The 26,025-nt window shown below is 47.9% G+C and overlaps 1 protein-coding gene across 1 annotated transcript in view; it reads right to left on the bottom strand.

Annotated features, from left to right (window-relative positions):
• Positions 1 to 26,025, bottom strand: part of MGAT4B (alpha-1,3-mannosyl-glycoprotein 4-beta-N-acetylglucosaminyltransferase B) — a 1,389,535-nt gene that overhangs the window by 720,927 nt on the left and 642,583 nt on the right. Inside the window, exon 5 of the mRNA XM_086931341.1 lies at positions 21,597 to 21,643. Coding sequence (XP_086787467.1) covers positions 21,597 to 21,643 — 47 coding nt within the window. The remainder of the gene's footprint in view (positions 1 to 21,596; positions 21,644 to 26,025) is intronic.

Raw genomic sequence — 26,025 nt, 5'->3', positions numbered from 1 at the left:
GAGTCGCCAGAGGTGGCGGTTTATTGGGGTGCCGGAATCGCCACCTGGAGATAGGGGGACGCCACATCCCCATGAGAAGTGCTACGATGTCAAACGCATCCCGCAGCAAGAGGAAGCCTGGGAAAGATGGAGCAGCGAAATCTACGCAGCAGCCGGCATCCCCTGGACCCAGCGCGTCACCCAAGAAGTCGGATGATGAGGCCCCAGCGACTAAGGCCTTTATGACAGAGCTCTTTGCCTCCATTAAGGAAGACATTTCGGAACTACGCACCCAGCTTGCTTCGGACCTCCGTGAGGTGCGGAGAGATGTTGATGGAATCGGGGAGCGAGTGGCTACCCTGGAGGACCAAGATTTAAGTATGGCGAACGATGTCCACCAGCTTCAACAAGACATCATTCGGCTCATGGAGCAAAATCTGGACCTTCAATCTCACACGGAGGACCTGGAGAACCGTTCCCACAGGAACAACATCCGCGCGGTACCATGGGACGGAGAAGCAGGGGATCTGCGGGGTTATGTCCAGGCCCTTTTCCTGCAGGTGTTGGACGATGCTGACGTCCAAGAAATCAGGATGGACAGGGTGCATAGAGTTGGGCTTCCGAGGAGAGGGGTGCCACCACCGGACATACTAGTTTGTGTTCATGATTTCTAACTATAAATGCATTTTACGGAAGGCACGGACCATCGCTTCCCTGCAATTACAGGAACACAAGCCGCAGCTCTATCAGGACCTGGCAGCTTCGACCCTCCAGAAAAGGCAGGAGTTCCGCCCAGTGACGGCCTTCCTTCGGGCACGTGGCATATCCTACTCGTGGGGCCATCATTCCGCATCATCTTTCGGTGGGAGAACAGACTAGCACAGATTCGCTCTCTCCAAGTGGCGAAGGATCTCCTGGGTTTGGACGACGCGACCCCCTCGCAGGCAGCGGGCGGCTCGCCGCCGCGGAGGCGCCGGCGCTCCTCCTCGTGGCAGAGGGTAGGCCCGGATTTGGAAACCAGACGGCCTGACCGTTCGGCTAGCTTGCTGGAGAGGGGAGAGGAGGTGGCCTCGGTGGCTTCAGCGACTTTGGCGTCCTCCCAGCAAAGCTCAGGAGCTGCTTGATCTTTCAGCCGCCAGCTGGTAGGTGCCGGAGGGGCGCATGACTTCAGGTACCGTGGGTTTGATTGTACTTTTGGAGAAGACACCCCGGTCCATGGTCCCTCGGGGTTCCAACTATGGTCCCCTGGCCCCAACTCAGGAGGATTTTTACGAACTACCTTCCACTGGGACTGCCAAGTACATTTGTTTGCTTTTGGGGTTGGTTTTGGTCTTGGGGGGGAGGGTTCGGGAGGACACTTTGGGGCTTTGGCGGGGGGGGGGGGGTTGTGGAGACTGGGGGGGAGTTGGGCAGCTGGGTGGTGGCGTCTGGACTGACTGTGTAGTTTGCTTCGATCTTGCTTCATTTGCGTTACTTGTGCTTTTGCGTGTCGGGTCCCTGGGAGGGCTTGCTAAATGGGTGGAAGCGGTCGCTGACCCTGGGTTTCTGGGAGAGGGGAAGAGTATAGTGTTTGGGGAAGAGTATGGTGTTTGGGGAAGAGTATGGTGTTTAGCGAAGATCTGGTGCTGATTGGGGCTTGGGGGTCTACCTGGCTGCCTGCGGGGGATGGAAGTGCTGGCAGGATGTCGGGACGTATATGTAGGGGGGGGGGGTGTCTAATTACTTCCTATGCCGATTAGTGTTGGGACATGGAACGTGAAGGGCCTCAATTCACCCCAGAAGCGCCAAAAAAATTGGAAATATATCTCCGATCACCAATTGGACATTGTGGGACTCCAGGAGACCCACTTGGCGCGTAAAGATGAGCTTTGATTGCGTCATAGGCACTTCCCGCTCATCTATAGATCCTCTGCAGCTACTAAACACAGAGGGGTGGCGCTTATGTTCCGTGCGTCCCTACACTTCCAACCTATGGGGATCAGCTGTGACAAGGAGGGGCGTTGGCTGATGGTCAAGGGGGTGCTTCATGGCACGGTCTGTACGTTTGTGGTGGTGTATGTCCCCAACTCGGGGCAGAATGCTTTTCTCCGCGATCTGTTGGACAGAGCGGGGGATTTTGTTGAAGAGCATGTGATTCTTATGGGGGATTTCAACATGATATGGGATAAGGACTTGGACAGCTCTAGGGTTCAGAGAGCGGGCACTGGGGTTTTTTCTGTGGACACTCAAAATATGGTTGGTGACCTTGGTTTGATTGATAGCTGGCGATTTCTGCATCCACACACACGAGATTACACATTCTATTCTCATGTCCATCATACCTATTCCCGACTCGATCACATCTTTGTCAGCCAGGCCCTCAGGGGAGATGTCCGGGATTCTAGTGTTTTCCCTCCATCGGTGTCTGACCATAGCCTACTGGTGTTGGGGCTCCACTGGCCGACTGGAGGAGATGGGACGAGGAAATGGTACTTCCCACCTGCCCTTGTTCGGGATGACACCTCCTGTAGGGAACTGCGAACAGCGATAAGGGACTTCCTGGCCCTCAACCCGGCTTCGGACACTTCCCTTTTTAATACGTGGGATGCGTGTAAGGCTTCCCTGCGGGGCACCTACCTCAGTCTCAACGCCAACCTCAATCGGTTGAGGAGGAAGGAGCGGGAAGACCTAGAAGCGGAGCTGACTGCTTTAGAACAGGCCCACCAAGCCAACCCGTCTAGATTGACCCTTAGACAACTGACTGCTGTGCGGGGCAAATTGAAGGCCCATTATAACAACCGTGCAGAGTTCACCCTCCTACGGCTTCGGCGCATTTCCTACTCGCAGGGGAATAAAATAGGCAAGCACTTGGCTCATCAACTACGGGACAAGAGGGAGAGAGATTATATTGGAGGCATCCTGGACCCCGCTGGGTCGTTACACCACAGAGATGGGGACAAGGCCAATATCTTTGGCCGTTTTTATGAGGCACTATATAGGGGTGACTCCCTGGATCAAGAGGCACCAGGACCGGATGGATACACGGCGTTGTTCTATAAATCATTTGCGTCGGAACTTTGTGACATTTTGGTGCCCCTCTTCAACAAAATGGCAGCCACGGAGCGAACCTCGGGCTCCATGGCGGAAGTTGTGATCACGGTGATCCCCAAACCGGGTAAAGATCTATCTCAGTGCTCGTCATACCGCCCCATAGCTCTTCTCAGTGTTGATGCTAAGCTATATTCCACCATCATAGCGCGCAGGCTTCAGGACCTGATGCCGGCAATAATACACCCGTATCAGTCGGGCTTTATTAAGGGCCACCAGACACATGACAACTTGAGAAGAGTTATCCATCTCATAGAAAAAGCCTCTCGGTTCCGTATCCCAGCAGTACTGGTGGGGTTGGACGCGGAAAAGGCCTTCGACCGAGTGGACTGGGGATTCCTGTTCCGCACTCTGGAGGCCTTTGGCTTCTCACGCCAAGTTATCACCATGATCCGTGCAAACTACAGCACTCCTAGCTCCAGGGTGGTAATTAATGGTCACCGCTCCGCCGGCTTCGCTCACTCCCGGGGAACTAGGCAGGGCTGCCCTCTACCACCACTCCTTTTTGCTCTAAGCATTGAACCACTGGCCCTGGCGGTGCGTGAGAGGGAACAAATTAAGGGAATCCCCTTTCTGGGGGAACAACATAAAATCTCCCTTTTCGCAGACGACGTGTTGCTGTCAGTGGGGGACCCAGCTCAATCTTTACCGCACATTCAATCACTGCTCTCTGATTATGAGGAAGTGGCCGGCTTCAAAGTTAATTTTGACAAATCGTATATTTTGAATCTGACGCTCCCGACCGCCGAGTTGGAGCAACTCCGCCCGCTTACGCCATCAGCGTGGGCATCTGCCTCTCTGTTGAATTTGGGTATGCGCTTGACACCTTCCATTGGAGCCCTATTCGCAGGGAATTTCCCCCCTATGCTGTCGGCTGTGTGTGGGGAACTGGACCGCTGGAAGCCGAAATACATCTCCTGGCTGGGAAGGATACATGCCATTAAGATGGCTCTCCTCCCCAGGTTTTTATACCTCTTCCAGGCGCTCCCCATTGCTATAGAGATGGACTTCTTCCGTCGCCTTAAGACTCTATTGCTGAAATTCATCTGGCAGGGAGGCCGGGCAAGCCTTTCCTATGCAACTCTGCGGCGCCCGCGGGAGGAAGGGGGGGTTGGACTCCCTGATATGCATTTGTACTATAAAGCTGCTCAGTTGCGGGTGCTGGTGGAATGGTCACAGCAAGAGTCTGAGAAACACTGGCTGCATATCGGCAGGAGTGTGGCGGGAAGGTCAATCTGGGATCTGGCCTGGAAACCCAAAGTTGACAGGCCCAGGAACGCCTACATCAGCACGCCCACGAGCACTGTCCTGAAGGTGTGGGACACAGTGACGGGGGATGAGCGCTGGACGACGTTCCCCTCTCCCTTTACTCCTCTGCATTTTAACCCGGCCTTTCCGCCGGCGCTGCAAGAGGGGCCGTTTCGACTTTGGAGAGACGGAGGTTGTAGAGCCATTACGCACCTGTTTCACGGCGCGGAACCACTATCATTTCCTCATTGCATGCGTGACTATGGCCTTCCCTCTATGGAGCATTTTAGGTATGCCCAACTGATCCACTGGGCTACCTCGACGGGACAGTGAGAAGCGGCGACTAGACCGCCCTCACTCTTCGAGGCCTTTCTCTTACGAACTGCCACGATGAAGGGAACAATTTCCTTTCTATATAAACTCTTGCTCCGTATAGCGATCTCTCCACGTCCACGTTACATGGACCACTGGGAGGGCCTTCTGGGTAGGGACATAGCGAAAGGAGAATGGAAAGGTCTCTGCCGTGACATTAGCACTCATAACCACTCGGTGGATTTACGGGACGCCCACTTTAAAACTATGTTCGACTGGTACCTGTACCCCTCCAAATTGCATCGCATCTTCCCGGCATCTTCGGACCGCTGTTGGAGGGGCTGTGGCCTGTTAGGAGATTTTAGCTACATCTGGTGGGATTGTCCGGTTATACGGCCTTTCTGGACCGAGATTTTGTCACATATCAAAGAAATATTGGGATACCCGATCCCGGACTCCTTGGCCTTTATCATCTTGGGCTTGAGAGACTCACTATTGGAGCACCAAACTAAGGCAGACAAACAGATTCTGTGGCTCTGTTTGGGAACGGCTAAGCTTACATTGGCTGTGGCCTGGAAGAAACCGACGGCCCCGGCTCTGGCTTTGTGGCACGCAAAGCTATGGCGGTTGATGAGCATGGAGAGAATGGCGGACATCTTCCTGGGCAACTTTAAGAACTTTATGTTCCGGTGGGGACCATTGGTCCGCTTTTTATCGCGAGGTCTGCCATCTGCGGTTTGCCCGTCAGCCCTGCGAGCCCTCCATCTTTTCCAGATTTAAGTAGATTGAGAGATAGTGAGACTGTGAATGAGTGTGTATGTTGGCGCCACCACCTTGGTTGGAGGGGGAGTTCGGGGAGGCAGGTTGGAGGGGAGTTGAGGGCGGGGGGGGGTTCTGTATTTGTTGCGGCACTGCATAGCTGCGGGGAGATTTTGCTTATCCTGGGGGCTCTCGAAACCCGGGAACTTGCCAAATTGACGTTCTCCCTGGAGAAGGACTACTGCTGGCTTCCCTTGCATCCAGGACAGACTAATAGTTGGAGAACATCATAGCAGATGCGTCTGTCTGGGACTCTTCCCCAAATCCTGAATATGTGATATTGCAATATTGCCGCCTGTCTTCTCTCTCTATTTCTCTCTCTGTGTTTCCTTCTTTCTATTTACTATGCAATAAATAAAACTTTTACAAAAGATAATATGTAAGTGGGCCTTGTGAGCAAAGCCAGACCCCAAAGGGCATATATGGATGTCCCAAATGGACACCCCATCCCCCTTTAATAAATGGCCACAACATAGACAACATGCTGTGGTAGCAGTTAAAGGACTGAGGCGTGGTGCCAATTGAAATGCATTGTGGTGAATGGCAGGTTTTGAGGATCACAAAAAGGAAAAACGTAAAAAGGTGATAACAGATTTTAGTTACAATATAAATCATTTGTTGATGGTCCCATACTAATTTAAGGAATTGTGGAATGTTCTAGAGTGATTTTGCCCTGTGGAAAAAAGCCTTCTGCTGGGATGTCATAAATCATGTTTGAGAAAAATCTGTTTTCTCATGATTTTCCCATAGAGATTATGATAGGTGCTCCAGAAGCTAAAATGAGCACATATTTTCTGTAAATTCACACTATCTTTCTCAGCCATGTTAGAATCAAGTCTGACATTCTCAGGAAAACATTTACTTCCAACAGGAACAGATGATGTTGATTCTCTTGTGTTCTACTGCAGCCTTCCAGAGTGTTCTAAAGAACATTAGCACTAACAGTCTTACTTATTAAAAAAGTGTGGCGCAACTGAAGCCATATTAATTTAATCAAACTGGTAAAACTCAAAACATTTAATTTAGAACGGAACAAAATGAGGAGGTTCGTTTTGTCATGGAAATTATGGCTAGTGCTGTAGAAAGAAAAAAAGACATTTTAATTGAGTTCTCAAACATTTTCCTCTTTTACTTTGAAACATTCTGACATGCAGACTGAAACATGCCCTTTCAACACCAGTAGCAGACTGCCTGTTAACACCTTGGAAATCAGCAGCTTTAAAATGGTGTTCTAATGAGCAACTAGAGTGCTAACATTCTAAATTTATGTCAAAAGTGTAGTACATCTTAAAGCCATTTTGATGGAATCGAAGTGGAAAACTGAAAGCACTTTCGACTGAGGATACTGTAGCAATTTATGAGATTAGGGAGCTTCATAGCATATTAGTCTCCCAAAATGGCCACTGGAGAGAAAAGCCTAAATGTACTACAAATATCACCTAAATGTAGCCCAAGGATAGCCCAATCACAGAAGTGTGTAAACACTTAATTTCTTTGTCAGCAAATTTCCTTGCGTCCACGGACTACATCCTCCTCGGAGACCTGAAGTTCCAACTTGAGAACACCAACGACAGCAACTCCACCACCCTGCTCGCCAACCTTGGACTCAAACAGCTCATCACGACTCCCACCCACTCCGCCGGACACACGCTCAACCCAATCTTCTCAGCCAGCAACCACGCCACCTTCAGCCACACCACCGAACTCCACTGGACTGACCACCGCTGCGTCTACTTCACCTTTGAGAAGCCAACTATTCACCACTGCACACAACGGGCCCTCCACCGCAGCTGGAGCAAAGGCACCGAAGACCAGCCAATCACCACCCTCGCCCGAAACCCACCTACGGACACTACCGACACCAACTCCGCCGCCCTCAACCTCAGGCAATGGATCAACGAATGCGCCAACACTCTCGCCCCGATCAAGAAGCCCTAGAACAGACGCACCAACAGAAAACCCATCTGGTTCACGGCCGACCTCCAAGCATCCAAACAGGCCTGCCGTAGGCTTGAGAAGAAGTGGCTGATGAGAGGTGTTACCTCGAAACCGGTCCGGTCCTCGGATGCTTGATTCCGTTCTGGGAAGGACATGGCTTTTGTAGTTCGGACTGGACTGTTCCCATGGGGCACAGGGTCAGAGCTGATTTGCATATCGCCATTGTCTAACCCAGGGTGGTGTGGAGTGCAAAAAACGATGGATTTGGGCCCAGATCTTCGGACTGGGGTGAATGTGTGACATTGATCCACATTCTGTCCATCACCTGTTTTGTTTGAGAAGAAGTGGCAACACGAACAGACAGCAACACAACATTCAAAAGCGCCATCCGCAGACACAACCAACTCATCTGTACCGCTAAAAGGACCAACATCAAAGAGTGGATTGACAACAACGCACACAACAGCAAAGAGATCTTCAACATAGCGAAGGAACTCTCCAACCCCAGCTTCAACTCCAACGACATCCCGCCTTCACAAGACCTCTGCCACTATCGCCACCTTCTTCCACCGCAAGATCGCAGGCATCCACGACAGCTTCAGCAACCAGGCCCCTCTGACAGACACCTCAGACTCGCCACCGCCCATCCACATCGACACCTTGCTCTCCTGGACCCACGTCAACGACGAGGACACCATCAAAATCAAGGACACCATCCACAACGGCTCACCATCCGCCCCTGCCCGCACCACATCTTCAACAACGCAAGCTCCACAATAGCACCCCTTCTCTGCAAGATCATTAACAGCTCCTTCGAGACCGCAACCATTACGGAGAGCTGGAAGCACGCCGAGATCAAAGCCCTACTCAAGAAACCCAAAGCTGACCCCAGGGACCTCAAGAACCTCCGGCCCATCTCACTCCTCCCGTTCCCGGTGAAAGTCATCGAGAAGATCGTCAACAGGCAACTGACCTCCTTCCTCGAAAATAACATCCTGAACCCGTCCCAATCCGGATTCCGCAGCAACCACAGAAGCGAAACAGCCTTCATCGCCGCAACTGACGTCATCAGGGCCATGATGGACAACGGAGAAACCGCGGCCCTCATCCTCCTGGACCTCTCGGCCGCCTTCGACACCGTCTGCCACCACAACCTCCGCACACGCCTCCACAACACAGGTACCCGCAACACAGTACTAGACTAGACCACCTCCTTCCTCTCCGGCAGAACCCAGAGTGTCCGCCTACCCCAATTCGAGTCTAAAGACACCAAGATCATCTGGGGCGTACCCCAAGGATCGTCCCTCAGCCCAACACTCTTCAACATCTACATGGCACAGCTCGCCAACATCGCCAGATCACACAACCTCATAATAGTTTCCTACGCCAACGACACCCAGCTAATCCTCTCCCTCATCAAGGACCCTACCACCGCCAAATCCAACCTCCATGAAAGAATGAAAGCCATCACCAAATGGATGATGATCAGCCGCCTGAAACTGAACTCAGACAAGACGGAGGTCCTCATCATCGGTTCCACCCCCTCCGCCAGGGACGACTCATGGTGGCCGACCGCACAGGGAGCTGCACCGGCGCCCACGCACGCAACCAGGGAGTCATCTTTGACCCCGCATTGTCAATGTCCCAGCAAGTGAACGATGTCTCCTCCTCCTGCTTCAACACCCTCCGCATGCTCCGAAAGATCTACAGATGGATCCCCACCGGTACCAGAAGGAAAGTCACCCAGGTCCTCATCACCAGCAGACTGGACTACGGCAACGCTCTCTACACAGGAACATCAGCCAAAATCCAGAAACAATTGCAACGCATACAGAACGCCTCTGCACGCCTCATTCTCGACATCCCCTGCCAAAACCACATCACAGCCCTACACTGGCTCCCCGTCAACAAGAGGATCACCTTCAAGCACCTCACCCATGCTCACAAAGTCCTCCACAATGCTGGACCTGCGTACCTTAACGAACCTCTCACCTTCTACACCCCAAACCGCTAGATTCGCTCCGCTGACTTCACCCTTGCAACCGGTCCCCGCATCAGTCTAGCAACTGCTGGCGGCAGGTCGTTCTCCCACCTCACCGCCAAAACCTGGAACACCTTCCCCATCCGCTTTTGACAGACCCAGAACCTGCTGGCCTTCAGGAGACTCCTCAAGACCTGGCTGTTCGAGCAGTAGCAGCACCCCCCCCCCCCCGAGCGCCTTGAGACCCTCACATTTGAGCTGTGCGCTCAACAAATGTACTGACTGATTGATTTGTTGTTTTTCTGTTTTATATAGCCCAGAATTGACCAGAAGGTATTTTAGTGCTTAACATGAGGATCAGTTAAAATACACAATGACACATTCATTTTGGTTTTAGGCATGAGGAGATTAAGTGATTTGCCCAGAATCAAAGGATATCAAACTGACGCCACAACACGAAACTGGTTCCGCAGTTGCAAAGTCTGCAGCTCTGGTCATAACACCACATTCTCTCCCCTTGCGTAACATATGATCATGTAATCAACTGGAAAAAACATCAAGATAGCAAATAATTTAAAAGTGTTTGTCACTATTTGAGAACTCAGAAAATGTGTCCTCTTTAGTTTTTTAGAGCACTAACCAGAATTTCTATAGGAATAAGACACACATTTGGATAATTACTAAAGGAAATGCTTTATTTATTACAGTTTTGATTACATCAAGATGACATCAGGCGTGCCATACTATTATAATAAATATAGAATGTTAGCAATCTAGTTGTTCATTAGGATACAGTTTCGAAGCAGAGGTCAGGGGCACAGACTCAGATAATTGAGGGTAGGGAGGAGGTTTCAGAGGAAACCAGCTTACCACGGTGGGCTGGCAGGAGGGGCAGTGGCCGCACAAAGGACCATGGACAGCGGGGGAAAGGGGAGCAGGGTCAACAAACCAACAATGCAGGACAGGCAAGACAGGCTGTAGCAATATAACAGACCACCAGGGCAGAAGGAAATGGCACTGGCAGTAGAACCATAAATGCCAACAGACCTGATTCAGGAAGGCGACTCCCAATGTTTTTAAGCTCAAAAGGGCTCTACTTTATTTGTCTCCTGCCTAAAGTCTCATCTTTTTCAATATAAGTCAATAGGCAAAATCAATTCCCCAGGTTTTATTCCCCAAAATCTCCTTCCCAAGTTCAAAATGTTGGAAACTATGGTACATTAGATCACGGAGGACAAGAATAATGAGGTGGGACATGGACTCAGATAACAGAGGGCAGGAAGGAGATGGGCAGGGACACCAAACTTACCTTACAGGGCAGGCATCAGGAGCTGCAACACTACACAGGGCAAGCGGGCCAGCAGTGCGGCACAACAGACTAAGAAAAGCAATAGGGAGGTGATGGGGCCATGCACATGGACAACAGAGAGCAGAGAGGAAATAGTAATGGCAGCAAGCTTACCATACCAGACATATAGGAGAGACAGCTGCAGCATAATGGATCATGAAGTGCAGGCAGGGGCACAACAACGGTCCCGACAAGGCAGGAGGGAGAAGATAGGTGCCTGCACATGGAAAATTGAGGCCAAGGGGACAGTGGAAAGAGGGCAGGAGCAGCAAGCTGACCATGGAAGGCAAGCGGGATGGGCACTAGAAGCACAACACACCATGGAGGGTAATGGTGAGACTATAATAGCATACAGACAGACAGAGGGAAGGTGGGGATGAGGGGCAGCAAGCTATCCACACAGAGAAAGTGGGAGGGGCTGTGGCAGCACACATGCATGGCAAGCAGGAGGGATAGTGGCAGCACAATGGCCATGGTAGGCAAGAGGGAGGGGACAGGCGCATGCACAAAGGACCATGAAGGACAGAAGGGGGGGTAGGGGTTGGACACTGGCAAGAGGGCAGGGGATGGGGAAGGGGCTTCACAACAAACTACACAGGGCAGGCAGGAGGAGCAGTTGCAGAACAACCGAGTATGGAGGGCAGAAAGGAATGGCATCAAAATGGACCTTGGAAGACAAGAGGGAGAGGATGGGGCATGGAACTAGGACAGGCATGATGGATGTGGAAGAGGCAGGCAGCAGACATCTGATCATGCTAGGCAGGCTGAAAGAAAAGTTCCAGTTCAACAGAACACTCAGAGTAGATATGATGGACAGTGGCAGGTCCATGGAACATGGTGGGCAAAAAGGAGGTAGCAGGGGCATGCACACAGACATCTGAGGGCAGCTGAAAGGAGTGTAGGAGAAGCAAACTAAGCACAGAGGCTAAGCAAGAGAGCAAAGATGAGGCACAAAATTGGGCAACAGAGGGTAGGACGAGAGGGCAAGGACATCAAGCTAAATGGAGGGAATGGCAGCACATCTAGCCATGCAGGGCAGGAAGGTAGGGCAGTCGCATAACACCAGCCACACAGGGCTGAAACGAGGGCACAGGGGCATGGTCTTGGACAATGCATGGCAAGGAGGAGCTGAGGAAGGCGCAGCAAGCTTGGGTGGGGCAGCACATTTACTAGGCCAGGCCCTGCATCCAACCCCCCCTCACTCAAACTGTGCATTAATACCAGCATTTGTAAAGCCCACAGCTACATCCGGATGTGTGTCCCGGCGCTGGGGGCCGTCGGGAAGATTACGCGAGTTATTGCCCAGAGTCACAAGGTGCTGGGGACCAAATCATGAGCCACCGTGTTCCAGAGTCAGCTGCCCTGGCCGCTGCACCACACCTCTTCCTGCATTGCGATAGGCATCTTACTCAATGTTTTTTTTTTTTTAAACTAGAAATTCACTGGAAAAATCACGTTACATAGACTTTATACTTCGGAAATAGAACTACATTTTTTTGTTGAAATTCTTTAAAAAACTTAAGGTTATAGGGATGTTCTAGTTAGTTTCAAATGTTACTTGCACAAAACCATAGACATTCAGCTTTAATAGTTAGGGTTATTTCAAGTAACTTCAACTTGTGCCCTAAGGTAACTATAACTTGCGCCCATACAATGCATTGCTCATTACCTCAGATACTACTTTACTCATGACATTTTCTATGACACCATTGATAATATCACTAATATCTGCGGTAACATTATTGATGAGACAACTATGCATGGCAATGGCATGAGTTACACTTACCTTAGGGCACGAGTTATAGTTATTTTAAATAACTATAAAAACAGTACTTCTATGGTTTTGTGCGTTTAAAATCTGAACCCATGTTCTTTTTGTTTTTTAGTATATATATATATATATATATATATATATACACACATACATATACATATACATATTGATATATATTGATCACCAAATGCCCAGAAGCTTTCAGGAAGGCACACAACTGAGAGCCCACCATCCGGTCTGTAATCACGGCTCTCCGCAATGCGCCTGAGTTATCTGTTGTCGCCTGACGCGTTTCGATGCCTGCAGCATCTCATCAGAGGCTTGCTTGTTCCATTTCCTTCGAACAGGCTCACTTTTATTTCTATTGTGGAATGCATTGTCCGCATAGTGCTAGGATTGTGTTGCATGCTGAGAGGTGAAGTCCACTCCTGAGCCTAAATGTATTCCCTAAGTGGGTTTCTATCAGAAATGTTTCTATTAAAAGCATTAGTTCTCCTTGGTAGGATTTGGCACATGCGGAAAGTCTCCGTGCTTGGCTTCCAGCGCCGTACTGCCGCCGATCAGTTCCGCGGCACGGCCCCTCTTTGGTACATGATGAGGTGGTGCTCCTCCTACGACGAAGGCCGCCGTCAGAAGGCTTCTGGGCATTTGGTGATCAATATATATATATATATATATGATCAAGCTCTCTTGTAGAGTGAAACGCGTCATCCTTATTAAAATACGTCTTCCCTGCTTTCCATTGTGGATCCACTTTTTTGAGGCTTTATTGATTTGCTGGTTACGAGGTGTTGAGAGGTCCCGACCGCTGGTTCCTTTACTGTTTTGGAACTTGGACTGCTTTATATATATATATATATATATATATATATATATATATATATATATATATATATATATATATATATATATATATATATATATATATATATATATATATATATATATATATATATATATATATATATATATATATATATACACACACACACACACACACACACACACACACACACACACACACACACACACACACACAACCGTTAAATGGACTTTATAGTTCGTAACGCATGTTCTAAAGTAACTATACCTCATGCCCCATTATGCACAGTGTTATCGATGATATTTCAAATGTTGCAATGATGTTATCAATGTCATAGAAGTGCCTTAAAACAGGTCATGAGTGATGTAATGTGTGAGGTAATTACCAGAGCAAGCTGAGGGCACATTTTCTAGTTACTTTAGGGCACAGGAATATTTAAAAAAAAAATGTAATCTAAAGTAAGATATTATTACAATTCCCAGCTATTCCATCACTTTAGCCACCGCAGTACAAGGTGTGGGCTTTGTTGTAGGTCCAAGCCTGCGTCCAACCCCCTGGGGGTGCCCTACCACCAACCGCAAACAACCTTCGGCCAATTACACCCCTCTCCCCCCCACCCCCCCAAGGCACCCTAACCCCGCTACACTGTGTGGGGTTGGATGTAGGGCCTGGCCATCCAACCACCTCTTGGCACTCAACCCCCGCTGCACAGGCCTTTTGACCATGCACTGTGTGGGGTTGGAAAGAAGGTCCTCTGCCCAACCCCTGCAGGCATGGATGGCTGACTATAATATACAAAAATATAAGGGTGCCATTTTAAGTAGGCCTATTGGCTTTAGAAAGGGGTCATCACATCAACATATATAAAGCAGATTTTTTGTCAAAAAGTCACCAATACTTATAATCAAATGCATATTTTATACATTTACAGATGCAATGTTCAATAAATTGTCTGTCAAAACATATTTTCAATAAAGCCTTTCAAAAAAACAAAAACATCAACATGCACATGGCTGGGACCCCAGGATATCTTTCTGGTCGTGCACCTCCTGGCAGGATCTCTGAATACCATGGCAGGCTAACTCAGCCGTCAATGCCTGGCGGTTCATGAATAATGTATACATCTGGAGGTGGCGCAAGTAGAATGGGGAGAACCTTGGCTTGCTCTGTTTGCCACAACAGAAAATGCTCAATGTCAACAGTTTTGCATGCTGGATTTTCCAAAGGGGTTCTCACTAGGAGACGTGTTTCTCCCATCAGGCTGCCCCTTTGGGAAGATCTATCACAACAACAGGGCAGGGTCCTAAAAACAACAACTGTGTCGGCTATCCTGGCTTCAGTCCAAACCACAAGATTACTGGCCCAACCATTTCCCCACACCAGACGATGCTTAAGGAGACACCCCCTGGCCTCATAGACCACCTTGTGGCGCCAGTGTGAAAGCATGAGAAGAGAAAGGGACTTCCAGCACGTGGCAAACTTTCACATTTGATTTCCTAAGAAAGATCGATTAGCCCAGAGGGGGACTTCCCATCGAACCTCAGTTAGTTCTCTCACGACTGCAGCCCAGAAGTTCTTAATCACAGGGCACAACCAAACCATGTGGTAGAAACTGGCAAGAGCACCACCACAGCTGGGACAGACAGACTCAGAGAGGAGTCCCGCCCGGTGGAGCCGAGTTGGGGAGAGAGAGGCACTACAGAGGTAATATGTTTGAACCAACCGCAGTCGGAAGGAATATAGGATGACCCATGGCATGATCAGCATGTCATGCCAATCATAAGGTATATTTGTACAGCCCACGTCCCCCTACCCCCAAAGGGGCATCTTGGCGCTGAATAACGTATGTTTATTCTTACCCAACTCAATGGAACTCATTTTATCGACCTCAAAAAGCATGAAAGGCCGAGTGGACTTGCTGGGAATTGAACTTGTGACCATGAGGTTGAACAAAGGCCCCTGCAGTGTATGCATTAGTCCACTTAGCCACCAGACCTGGAATCCTCAGGAGGTCCCAAACAACCCTCCCATCGGGCTTTGAGTTGGTCCAGAGAGCCTGGGGTATTAACCACAGAACAATATATTTGGAAAATTACGCCTTTGCCCAAATCTCCTAAAAAGAAGACTGGCCTCCAATGGGCTAAGCTTGGGAAGGGAGTCTGTGTGCGGGACATGAGACTGAAGGGGTCTATATTGAAGTGGTTTATAGAACTGTTTATGGGCTAGCGTATAGGTGACTTGGAGTTTTTGAAATTAAATCTCAATAAGGTCCCAACGCCAAAAGCCACCCCCTCTCAAACAAGCGCCATGCCAAAGAGGTGTTTGTTGAGTGAGCTTGGTGTCCCAATGAGTGTGTTGCAAAGCCACTCTCAAAGCCTGAATTGCGTTTTTGTCACCGATGAGGTGGAGTTAGGAATGGGGAGCCATAGAGCAAGGGTAGAATTGGATGGAATCCCAGAAGGAATAGCTACAATTGGTAGACATGGTCCGACCATCCCCTTTTAAAAGAGTTGTGGATGGCTAGGAGATGCTAAATTTAAGTAATAGAGGGATAGGTTGGTCATACCTAGGCCACTGTCGTAAGGTCCATGTCGGCAGTGTGCATATGCCAGGTGGGCCCTGGAGCCGTGCAACAGGAAGGAGACCACCCAGGGACCAAAACCATGTCCATGGTATGAGGGGCAGCAAGTTTTGGAAGGCATAAAGAAAGTGAGGCAGTATCATCATTTTAAATAGGGCTATGCAACTCATTACATTCAGTGGGAGGGATTGCCATTTTGCAAGGTCGGCTTTAGCTTTTCATGTCAGGGGCTCTATGTGAAAGGACCAAGTAAGTTCACGGTGTAGTGCAACCCAGATGCCCAAGTAATTGAAGCTAAAATGATGGATGGGTATGTTGTCCTGCCAATCGAAGCAGTCCTTCGAGGGGGCCACCTGCACTGATTTAGAGGGGTTCACCCTGAGACCTGATGCCTCCTCAAACAAATGTAGGAGGTGGAGAAAACGAGGGCCAGTCACTGCGGGGTTTGCCAAAAAAAGCAAGACATGGTTGGCATATATGGCTATACGATGAGTCCCTTGCTCACTTTGCCACTGGATTCAAGCAAGCCGGGCTGAAGACGGCTGGAATGCCAGAAACCGGTCCTCGGAAGCTTGTTTCCGGTCCAGGAAAGACATGGCTTGGCAGTTCGGCCTGGACTGTTCCCATGAGGCACAGGGTCAGACTGATTTGCATATAGCCATGTCTGAACTGGGGTGGCAGAGTGGGCTAAAGAACGGTGATGGATTAAACCCAGATCTTTTGACTGGGTGTGAGTGTTTGATTGATTCAGATGCTCCGTCCATCACCCCCTTTTGTACCGTATACGATCTCCATGGCCATCATTCCATCTCCACCCGCAGACCTGTGCATCAATGCAGATGAGTTGCGCCAGTGGCTCTATCGCAAGCATGAAGAGGAGCGTGGACAGAGGACAACCCTGTCTGGTCCTTCGACCGATGGGAAAAGCATGGGAGAGGGCTCCATTGATCTGGACCATCACCGTAGTTTTGGAATGAAGGGTTTTGACAATTCCACTGAAGCAAGGTCCGATCCCAGCCCGTGCCAGCACCAGCTGAAGGTAGCCCCAGTCCACCATGTCAAACTCTTTTTCAAAAACAGTGAAAAGCAAAGCTAAGTCAGGGGGCAATAGATAATGATGGGCTAGGGCCACATGAAGCCGTTGGAGGCAGTTTCCTGTGCTACCGGCCAGCTTGAAGCCCCATTGATCAAAATGTATCAATGTGCGTATTACCGGTTTGAGTCGGGTGGCCAGGAGGGTTGCAAAGATCTTAACTTCCCCGTTGATGAGGGATATTGGACGATAATCTGTGCATATTGGAGATGGAGGCTGTGTTTTGGGGATCGCCATGATCATAGCAGTAGCTATCTCAGTGGGAAAAGCACCCAAATCTCCAAACTCCCTATAGAGGGCTAGAAGTTACGGCATTAGTATATTGCGAATCACCCGGTAGAATTCAGTGGGAAAACCATCAGGACCAGGAGCCTTCCCACGAGCCACCTTCAACAAGGTTGCCCCAACTCTCTGGGCGAAAAGGGCTCCTATAACACTCGGGCCTTGGTCGGAGAGAGATGGGGAGGGGAGCATCCTCAAGGAACTGAGAAGCGAAGGCCGTGTCTCTCCTGGAGGGAGCGGTGTAGAAGTGATGGCAATAGCGGGCAAACGCTGTGTAATCTCAGGGAGGGTATGGATGGAGTTACTGTCTTCACCGTGGATTTGTGGCACAATCCTGTTCACTTGCTGGTAGGAGGCTAGCCAGTAAAGCCACTTCTCATTCTGGTCTCCCCAGCCGTAGAACCTGGCAGTCGTGGTTCACCAGGGATTGGAGGCGAATTTCTTCATATAGAAGGTTCAGTTGTCGGAAAGTATCGCCACTGATATCTATCTCGAGAATTCTCTCTAGCCAGAGGGCATGTGCCTCCAACTAATGATGTGAAGGGAGCAGGTGCGCTCCTGTACACAGATATGCCCCCTGGCAAACACCTTACGTTGCTGACATTTGGATCTATTGAGTCTTTTTTTTTTTTTTTTTTTTTTACATTTTTCAGACTACTCGTGCTCCCTGCATTCCAGATCAAGGGCATACAGCTCGGAGTGTTTAAAATAAAATAATAAAGCTCTATTGGGGTCATGGATTAAATGATGACCCAGGAGACTTAATTTTTTTTAATGTTGCAGGGGAGGAGGAAGGAAGTGTTTGGTGCACTCTCTTCAGGCCCCAAATTATTAGCGCTGCCACTGCATCTTCTAGGGCGAACCACCAGGATGAAAGACTATGATTTGTCCTGAGGCAATATAGGGTGCTACTTGCCATAGCAGTTTTTTTTGGTAACTTTTTGGGAGCCCCGGTGCCCACCTGGCCCTTTTTTTATTTGTATATGTTGGGGGCTGCCGGAAGAGTCCCAATGCCAGTAAGGCACCAGTCGGCTCCCCAGCTAACACTCTTTATAAATGCCTGCCGGAGCCAGCTCCTTGCCTTTGCTTCCGCCCAGGAGAGAGCAGCATTTTTCTCTGCTCCGGGTTAGGCAGGAGCAAAGTTGTGTTCCTTACCTGGGAGAATACACACAGGGTATGGGCTCACTCTCCAGGGCAGGGAACAAAAGTATTCTTAGGAATTGAGGTCCCTGGGATACCGCAGCTTATTAAGCCCCAGTAGATGGTGTCCCCAGGGCCAATCAAAGGCTCAGGTGGAGATGGGAGGTGTAAGCGCACGCAGTCCTCAACAAAGAAAAAGTTACTTACTATTGATAATTATCTTTTTGATAGGGACACTAGCTGCAGATTTTTCACCTTAGAGTGCTTCCTAGGCTTCAGAGTGTAACCAGAGAACCTTGAGCAGTACCACTGCCAGGCTGTAGATGGCATCCGCAACTCCGTGTCTACATCATCTGTGTCAGTTTCTTTCGTGACTATGTCTGCTCCAAAAAAACAGTGCCACTACTGAACGATGTGTTACCAGTGTGCATAAATTTAACATGGTCTTTTTGGTGAAGGGCCCATTTTGCATAATGAGGAGGATGGGAGGGTCGGTGACGACTCTACGGTTAGATTAACTCTGTACTAGAAAAAGCAATGCAGAAGGTAAGTTACTTGTTCTTATGACAGAGACTTCTAACTGCAGACTCCTCACCCTAGAATAGATACTCAAGCAAATCTTCCTCTGATATGGGTCTACAAACTGGCTTAAACTAAAAAATGCTAGAGGACCAAACTGGCAAAATGGCTGTCCAAATGGATATCAACAAAAGGTCTCTGAAAACAGAAACCTGAAAGCCTTGCCGGTCATTATAATTCCATTCGCAACACTCATTGGGGTTGGCCTGGAAGGTATAGTAGATGGAAAAAGAGAATTGCTCTTTTTCTTGGTGTCCCCTCACTCACCAGGGTTGCCCCATGGTGACATGCTTCATCATAGGGGCCATCCCAGTCCTCTACGGGCTGGGGCGTGCTGCGACTTGCGAACTACGTAAGAGCACTTATAATTGACTATGTGTGGTGCGGGTGTAATAGTGGAGTGGTCTAAGTGATATGTTTAAAAATACCTGCCCAGTAAGCTTTCAATAAACTTTATTCCTGCTTCCAGGTGGTAACATTAAAAATGGGGTGGAAAACTAGGATCCCTAAACGTAGTGTGTTAAGGTGTACCTATCAACTCCTGTCAACATGTTTCGTGATTACCTCAAGCACTTCTTCGGGACTACACAGGGACCAGCCCTGTGTTCGCCACTCCTTAACGCTGCAATGAGTTTTTTAAAAAAATGCTGCAATCGACAATTAGTGCATGCATATAGTACCTAGATACTCATTTGAATCACGAGGTTCATGTAGTGGAACCTAACTGTGCCCCATGGACTCGAAGGGGTTCAGTATCCCAGCAATTTGCTAACAGGATACCTCCCTCTTATAAGCACCTACTCGCGCCTCTCCGGTCCGAATGTTCAACATTACGTTACGCATTACGCATAGTCTGGAGGTGGGTGACAACTATCTGCAGAAAACTCGCCTTCAGCACTAGTTGTCAAAGTATGGGAAGACAGGGTCCCATGACCTCCGAAGATGTGCTGTAATCATTACAGTGAACAGCCAAGGGGCACTGATGAGACCAAATGGAAGCTCAGTGATCTGTAACTGCACACAGTGAATTGCAGGATGGGAAGGTGGAAAAGTGCATACTGGAGGTCTAACACTACCATCCAATCTCCAGGATAGACCAGACATGGACCACAGTGAGCATTAGGAGTCTCTGCTTTTGTAGCAAGGCATTTAAAGGGCACAGTTCTAGGACAGGGAGGACGGCTTTGTCCTTTTTCAGCACCAGAAAGTAGCTGGAATAGCAACCACTACCTACTTCTGATGCAGGTATCTTCTTGATGGCTCCTTTTGCCAAAAGAGTTTGAAAGCGGAGATTTCATCTGTTTTCCTGCCTGTCAAGCGAGCAGGGAAACAGCCAAATTGCTTTCACACACAGGGAGCTGCATATTTAGCAGCTCCCTGTGTGTGAAAGCAATACCGGCTCAGGCAGAAGGCGGGGAGCCAGCAGGTGCTGTGGGGATTTTCAGGCTCCCCCTGTAGTCCCAGTACAGAAACCCATGGCTGGGCCCCAGGGCATGGGAATGGCATGGCCCCAGGCAATGGGGTTCCCCAAGGCCGAAATCTCCCGGGAAAGTGGGGCAGTGCCCCCCTCACCTATTAAAAATAAAATAAAAAGGCCGAGCCCCAGGGGATAGGGTCCCCTGAGGAGAAATCCGCCCAGGGGAGGTGGACTGCCATCCCCTATTAAAGAAAATAGGCCCACAACTCCAGCAAACTTACTTCTGTAAAGTGCACATTAGCAAGTGTGTTTTCTCTGTAGTTCCACCTTGTAAAGTTATCTTTTGAAGACGCTGGAGAAACAATCACATTGGCAAAGTTACAGACACACAAGGTAACTGGAGATATTTCAGTTGGGTAGAGGTGTTTCACAAAACAGTGGCCTTTTCTTTGATGAATACGCAGGGCAGGATTCGTTCTGGCATGATGCTCATTTCTAAGAAATGAAACCTCCACAGGTTACAGTTAGGAAATATATATGTTAACAACTGTTGAAATTCACTGACAAAACCCAAAGTTTACAGGTATGTTATAGTTAGGAAATAAAATGCAAAAAACTTAGAAATTCACTAAAAAAACAAAGGTTAAAGGGACGTTCTAGTTAAGAAAGCGAATTAAAAGAAACTTTAGTAATTCAATGAAAAAAAGGTTACAGGGACGTTATAGTTAGGCTCACATTTCAGTCATACAAAACCAGAGAAATTCAGCAGTTCTAGTTAGCTGAGCTAACTATAACTTACGCCCCTCTAATGCACTGCTTATGACCTTAACATATTACGTCACTCATGACCTGATCAGTAACATCACTGATGACACCTATAATGTCCCTGTAACATTTGGTTGTTTCAGTGAAAATATATACATGTTTAATAATACACTTGTTTTCAGTTTATATAGCACAAACTCAGCCCAAGGCTATTGACACATGGTACGGTTTATTCTTTTAAGGTACAAGGAGATTACATAATTTGCCCAAAAATCAAATCACTTTGAGTCGACGCCAAAACTCAAACCTGGATCCCCAGTTCGAAATCTGGCATCTCTGACTAAGTTCACATCCTCTTCCTGTACACATCCATAGGTAAGCATGTACATGCATACACTCAAAGTTTTCACAAGCAACAAATGAAGCTCACATGTTTTTGAGGTTTTCCGCCACAAGACTGGCATACTGTGCATCCGTCTGTGAAAGAAAAAGACAAAAATTAAAGTCACTTTAGGACGATAAGAATAAAAGTGGGCGACCCAACAAATTAACAAGGCAAGCAGAGTCAGAGCAGAGCCGTGGTCTGGCAAAGCTACAAAAGCCCATGCACAAGCCGAGATCTGAAAATGTTTGGTACATAAACTGTGCACCAAATAGCATACTAAATATGAAGACTTTTCAAAATTTACAAAGCTTGTATTTCTTTAACATGCAGAAACGTTTCAACTTAGTACATCACATTCTATTACTGCTTTGAGTGGCATTTATTAAAAGTGACAGTTTTTGCCGAATATCAACTAGTATAGTCAAGCAGGGAAGACAGTAAAAAAAGCCAGGGTTTCTGATTTTATATTGTGCCATTCAGCTACTAGTTGGGAATATATTTTCCTATGTGTAACCACAGGGTCCAAGAGCGTATCTAGGACGAGGGAACCAGAGGCACGGGGTACCAGGAGCTAGCGGCCTCCAACAGTAATGTTTAAACACAACGGAGCTGCTCCCATTGGGACAGAGGGGCTAGATGCAAATGCTTCTTAGTACGTGAGTGTAGGCATCTCACAAAAAGTTTAGGACTGGTCTCACACACCATCTAGTGTCATGCTTCATCATTGAGCCCAAGTTCTGGGTTCGGTGACCTGTCTTGTGTTGTGGCTAAACACAAAAGATTATTAAGTGTAGCCGATAAAGGAAAGAAAAAATATCTTTCTTGAGTCCCCTCACTCACCGGAGTTTCCTCACGGTGACATGCTTCATCATTGGGGCCATCCCAGTTCTCTACGAAAAGGGCCGTGCTACGACTTGCGAACTACATAGGAGCACTTAGTTGTGAAGGACTATGTGTGGTGCAAAAAAGTGTAGTGAGGTGGAGTGGGTGAACAAGTGAGTGAGGGGACTCAAGAAAGATTTTTTTTCTTTCCTTTTTCGGCTACACTCAATAATCTTTTGTGTTTAGCCACAACACAAGACAGGTCTCCGAACCCAGAACTTGGGCTCATTTTTTTCATATGACGCTTTAGGAGGGCGACCTGTTCTTAAGTACCTCAATTTCCCTCTGGTTATACGTGTTCATAGCAGTCTTTGGACTGCGGGAATCAAACTCAACAGGTTTTTTCATAAATCCTGTTTCTAGTGACAAAGATAGAGACACATTACTACTTAACCTTAAAGAATCTCCTTGAAACATGGCAGAGATCACAGGCCTTTCTTTCTCAGAAGAAGAGGTGGAAAGAATAATGGCCTCAATACTACCACACACAGGGGCCCCTAGTAGAGACAATGGGGATGCAAGTCAATGTTGGGACGAACTAACTGAATGGAAGAACGCAAATAAAGACCTTAATCCACGGAGTGATGATGGCGTAATATCTCAAAATTAGTGCACCACCAAGGGGCCTGATTGTAAGAAATTAACCTTTTATATTCCAACATGACAAACAATTTAAAAAGGACTGGTCACTGATATCATGGCACTGTACCAGGGACTGGCTGGTGCTGATAATAAAAACAGCAGCACGCTTATCTGAAACACTGAAAGAAGAGATACACACCCTAGAGGTGCGCCATAAGTCTTTTCAGGCACCTGCGGATCTCAAAAAGAGGCTTGATGAACTTAACAAAAGCATGACGGAACTCGAGATAAGTCTCAAAGACACCAAATACATAAAACTGGACAAGGATCGGAAAACTTGTTCTCATAAGAAAGTTTATCCGTATACTAGAGATGATTACTAACCAAACAATAGGAATTCAGGATACAATACAGACAGTGATGGATCAGACAGTGGATCTGACAACTCCAACTCCCCTAACTACTACAACTACCCCACAAATAGAAAACAGAGGAGAGGTAGAGGAAACTCTGGGAGATATCGAGGGAATCAACCCCCAATGTGGCCTACTTACCAGACACCGTATGGCCCACCTTTTTTCTATGGGCCTCAACAATTTCCTGCGATGTATCCTTAACAACCATTCCAAAATTGGAACACCAACCAAGGGAACCAAAGCCGTCCTTTTTTAGGAAGGGGCCAACCGGCCCAAAGAACAAAAAACAAAACAGGTCAACAGCTGCAATGGGCTCAACCTTTGGAAACCACGGGACGCCATACACGTAGCAAGGGCCCACCGGAACAGACGACGAGCAACCACTAGACCTAGTGGTCAATTTGTCTTCTGTAACCTTGTCCGAGGTACAAACAAAAGTACTAAACAAAGGGTTAGGGTTTGTCCCTTCCCCCCCACACTGACTAATTCAAACTCTGCTGCTAACTTAAAGAATTCCTTAGAAAATTGAAACTCCAGGTTTTCTTCAAAGACAAAGAACCAATAACTTCAAATAACAGCGATACAGGATTGAAGAAGAAATCAACCTTTGTTCAACCACCACACAGCCTACTGGTGGAACTATTGGCCTTTGAAAAAGCCATTATGAAGGATGTAAAAGACCTGCACCCTAATACAATCAGGGTTTTCAAGAACACAAGCAACCTTGAGTTACAAGCCATACAAGATCTATCCAAAAATGATGCTATAAGCATAAAACCAGCCGATAAAGGCGGGGTAATTGTGCTGCAGGACTCCGAAGACTATAGACAGGAGTGTCTACGTCTCCTTGCAGACACCAGGAACTATACCATTATCAAGGAAGATCCCACAGAACGGTTACGGATTTGCATTGCACACCTTATTGAAGAAAGCATGGTAAATGACTGGATGGACACGAAAGAATCAGAATTCCTAGAGAACACCAGACCAACTATCCCTTACTTCTATACGATCCCAAAAATCCACAAACGTCTGGAAAAACCGCCTGGGAGACCGATAGTCTCCGGAAGTGGGTCCATTTTGGAACCCTTGTCGAAGTATGCAGATGCGTTCCTTCGACCGATAGTTCAAAAGACAGACACCTACTTGAGAGACACGAAGGATGTGCTCTGCCTACTGAAGGACCAAAGCTTCGACCCCACAACTAGCATCCTAATTAGCCTAGATGTGGAGAGTCTGTACACCAGTTTACCACACAAAGAAACACTGGAAATCCTGGAAGAAGTCCTGTTTGAGGAAAATTGGACATATCACACACCAAGACATATAGTTCTTGAATGTTGCCGCCTGGCCCTTACGGAGAATTTCTTCCGTTTTGAAGAGACGCTGTACCGTCAACAACACGGGACCAGTATGGGCAGTACATTCGCGCCGAGTGTAGCCGGGTTGTACGTCCATCATCTAGAAAAGAAGATGATCCTCAACTTGGATAACCCATACATGAACCAGATAAAAATGTGGAAGAGTTATATTGACGATATTCTGTTGATCTGGAATGGCAGTGAAGAGGAGGCTCAGAATTTCTGTGTGTGGCTTAATGAGCAAGACCTATTCCTAAAATTCACTAATACCATGAGTAGATCTCATTTGCTTTTCTTGGACCTAAACATCTGGGCGAACGATGGAATCTTAACAACGACAACCCACCACAAACCAACTGCAAGAAACTGCTTACTAACTTACAACAGTTTCCACCCAAGACACCTCAAACAGAATCTCCCGTTTGGACAGTTCCTACGGTTGAGACGAAACTGTACAAACAAATTGGATTATCATTCACAAGCTGAAGAGTTGAGCAAAAAACTGAAACAACGACATTACCCTAAGAAAATAATAAAGGATGCTAACAAAAGGGCGAGTAACAATAACAGATTCCCTCTTGAAACCTAAAGTCAGGAACACTTCAACAAATGAAAGACCCATTTGCATTACCACCTTTGACAGAGTATCTGACCAGGTCACGAAAATAGTTAAAAAACATTGGCCCATACTGAACAGCGACGACCTGAACATCCCCACACTGATGTTCAGTCATCGCAGAGGAATTAATCTGAAAAACTACTTGGTTCATACCCGTCCAAAGCCAGTCGAAACCATCAACAGACTGCACCCACTACCAAACGGTCACTACCCGTGCAATAATTGTAGTGTTTGCCATTTAACGTCAGTTACAAAGTCGGTAACCTTCAACAACAATACGACATGGCAACTAAAGCACTTTTCCAATTGTAATACTAGCGGAGTAGTAACCTGATCACCTGCACCTGCAATCTGCACTATGTAGGTATGACCTCGAGAAAAGTCAATACCCGAATTGTGGAGCACAGAAGTAATATTCGGTGCAAAAGGGCCACAACACGCATGACCAACCACTTAATCGAAAATAATCACACACCAAATGACCTTAGATGGGTGGTTTTAGAATGCGTAAAGAACAAAGAGAATCTAGAGAGAACCCTGCATGAACGTGAACAACGTTGGGTGTTCCAGCTTCAAACTGATGTACATGGGCTAAACGATGGCATACCCTGGGG

The sequence above is a fragment of the Lissotriton vulgaris genome, chromosome 7 (assembly GCF_964263255.1).
Source record: "Lissotriton vulgaris chromosome 7, aLisVul1.2, whole genome shotgun sequence".
Classification (NCBI taxonomy): domain Eukaryota; kingdom Metazoa; phylum Chordata; class Amphibia; order Caudata; family Salamandridae; genus Lissotriton; species Lissotriton vulgaris.
This window is presented reverse-complemented; position numbering and strand designations above follow the sequence as displayed.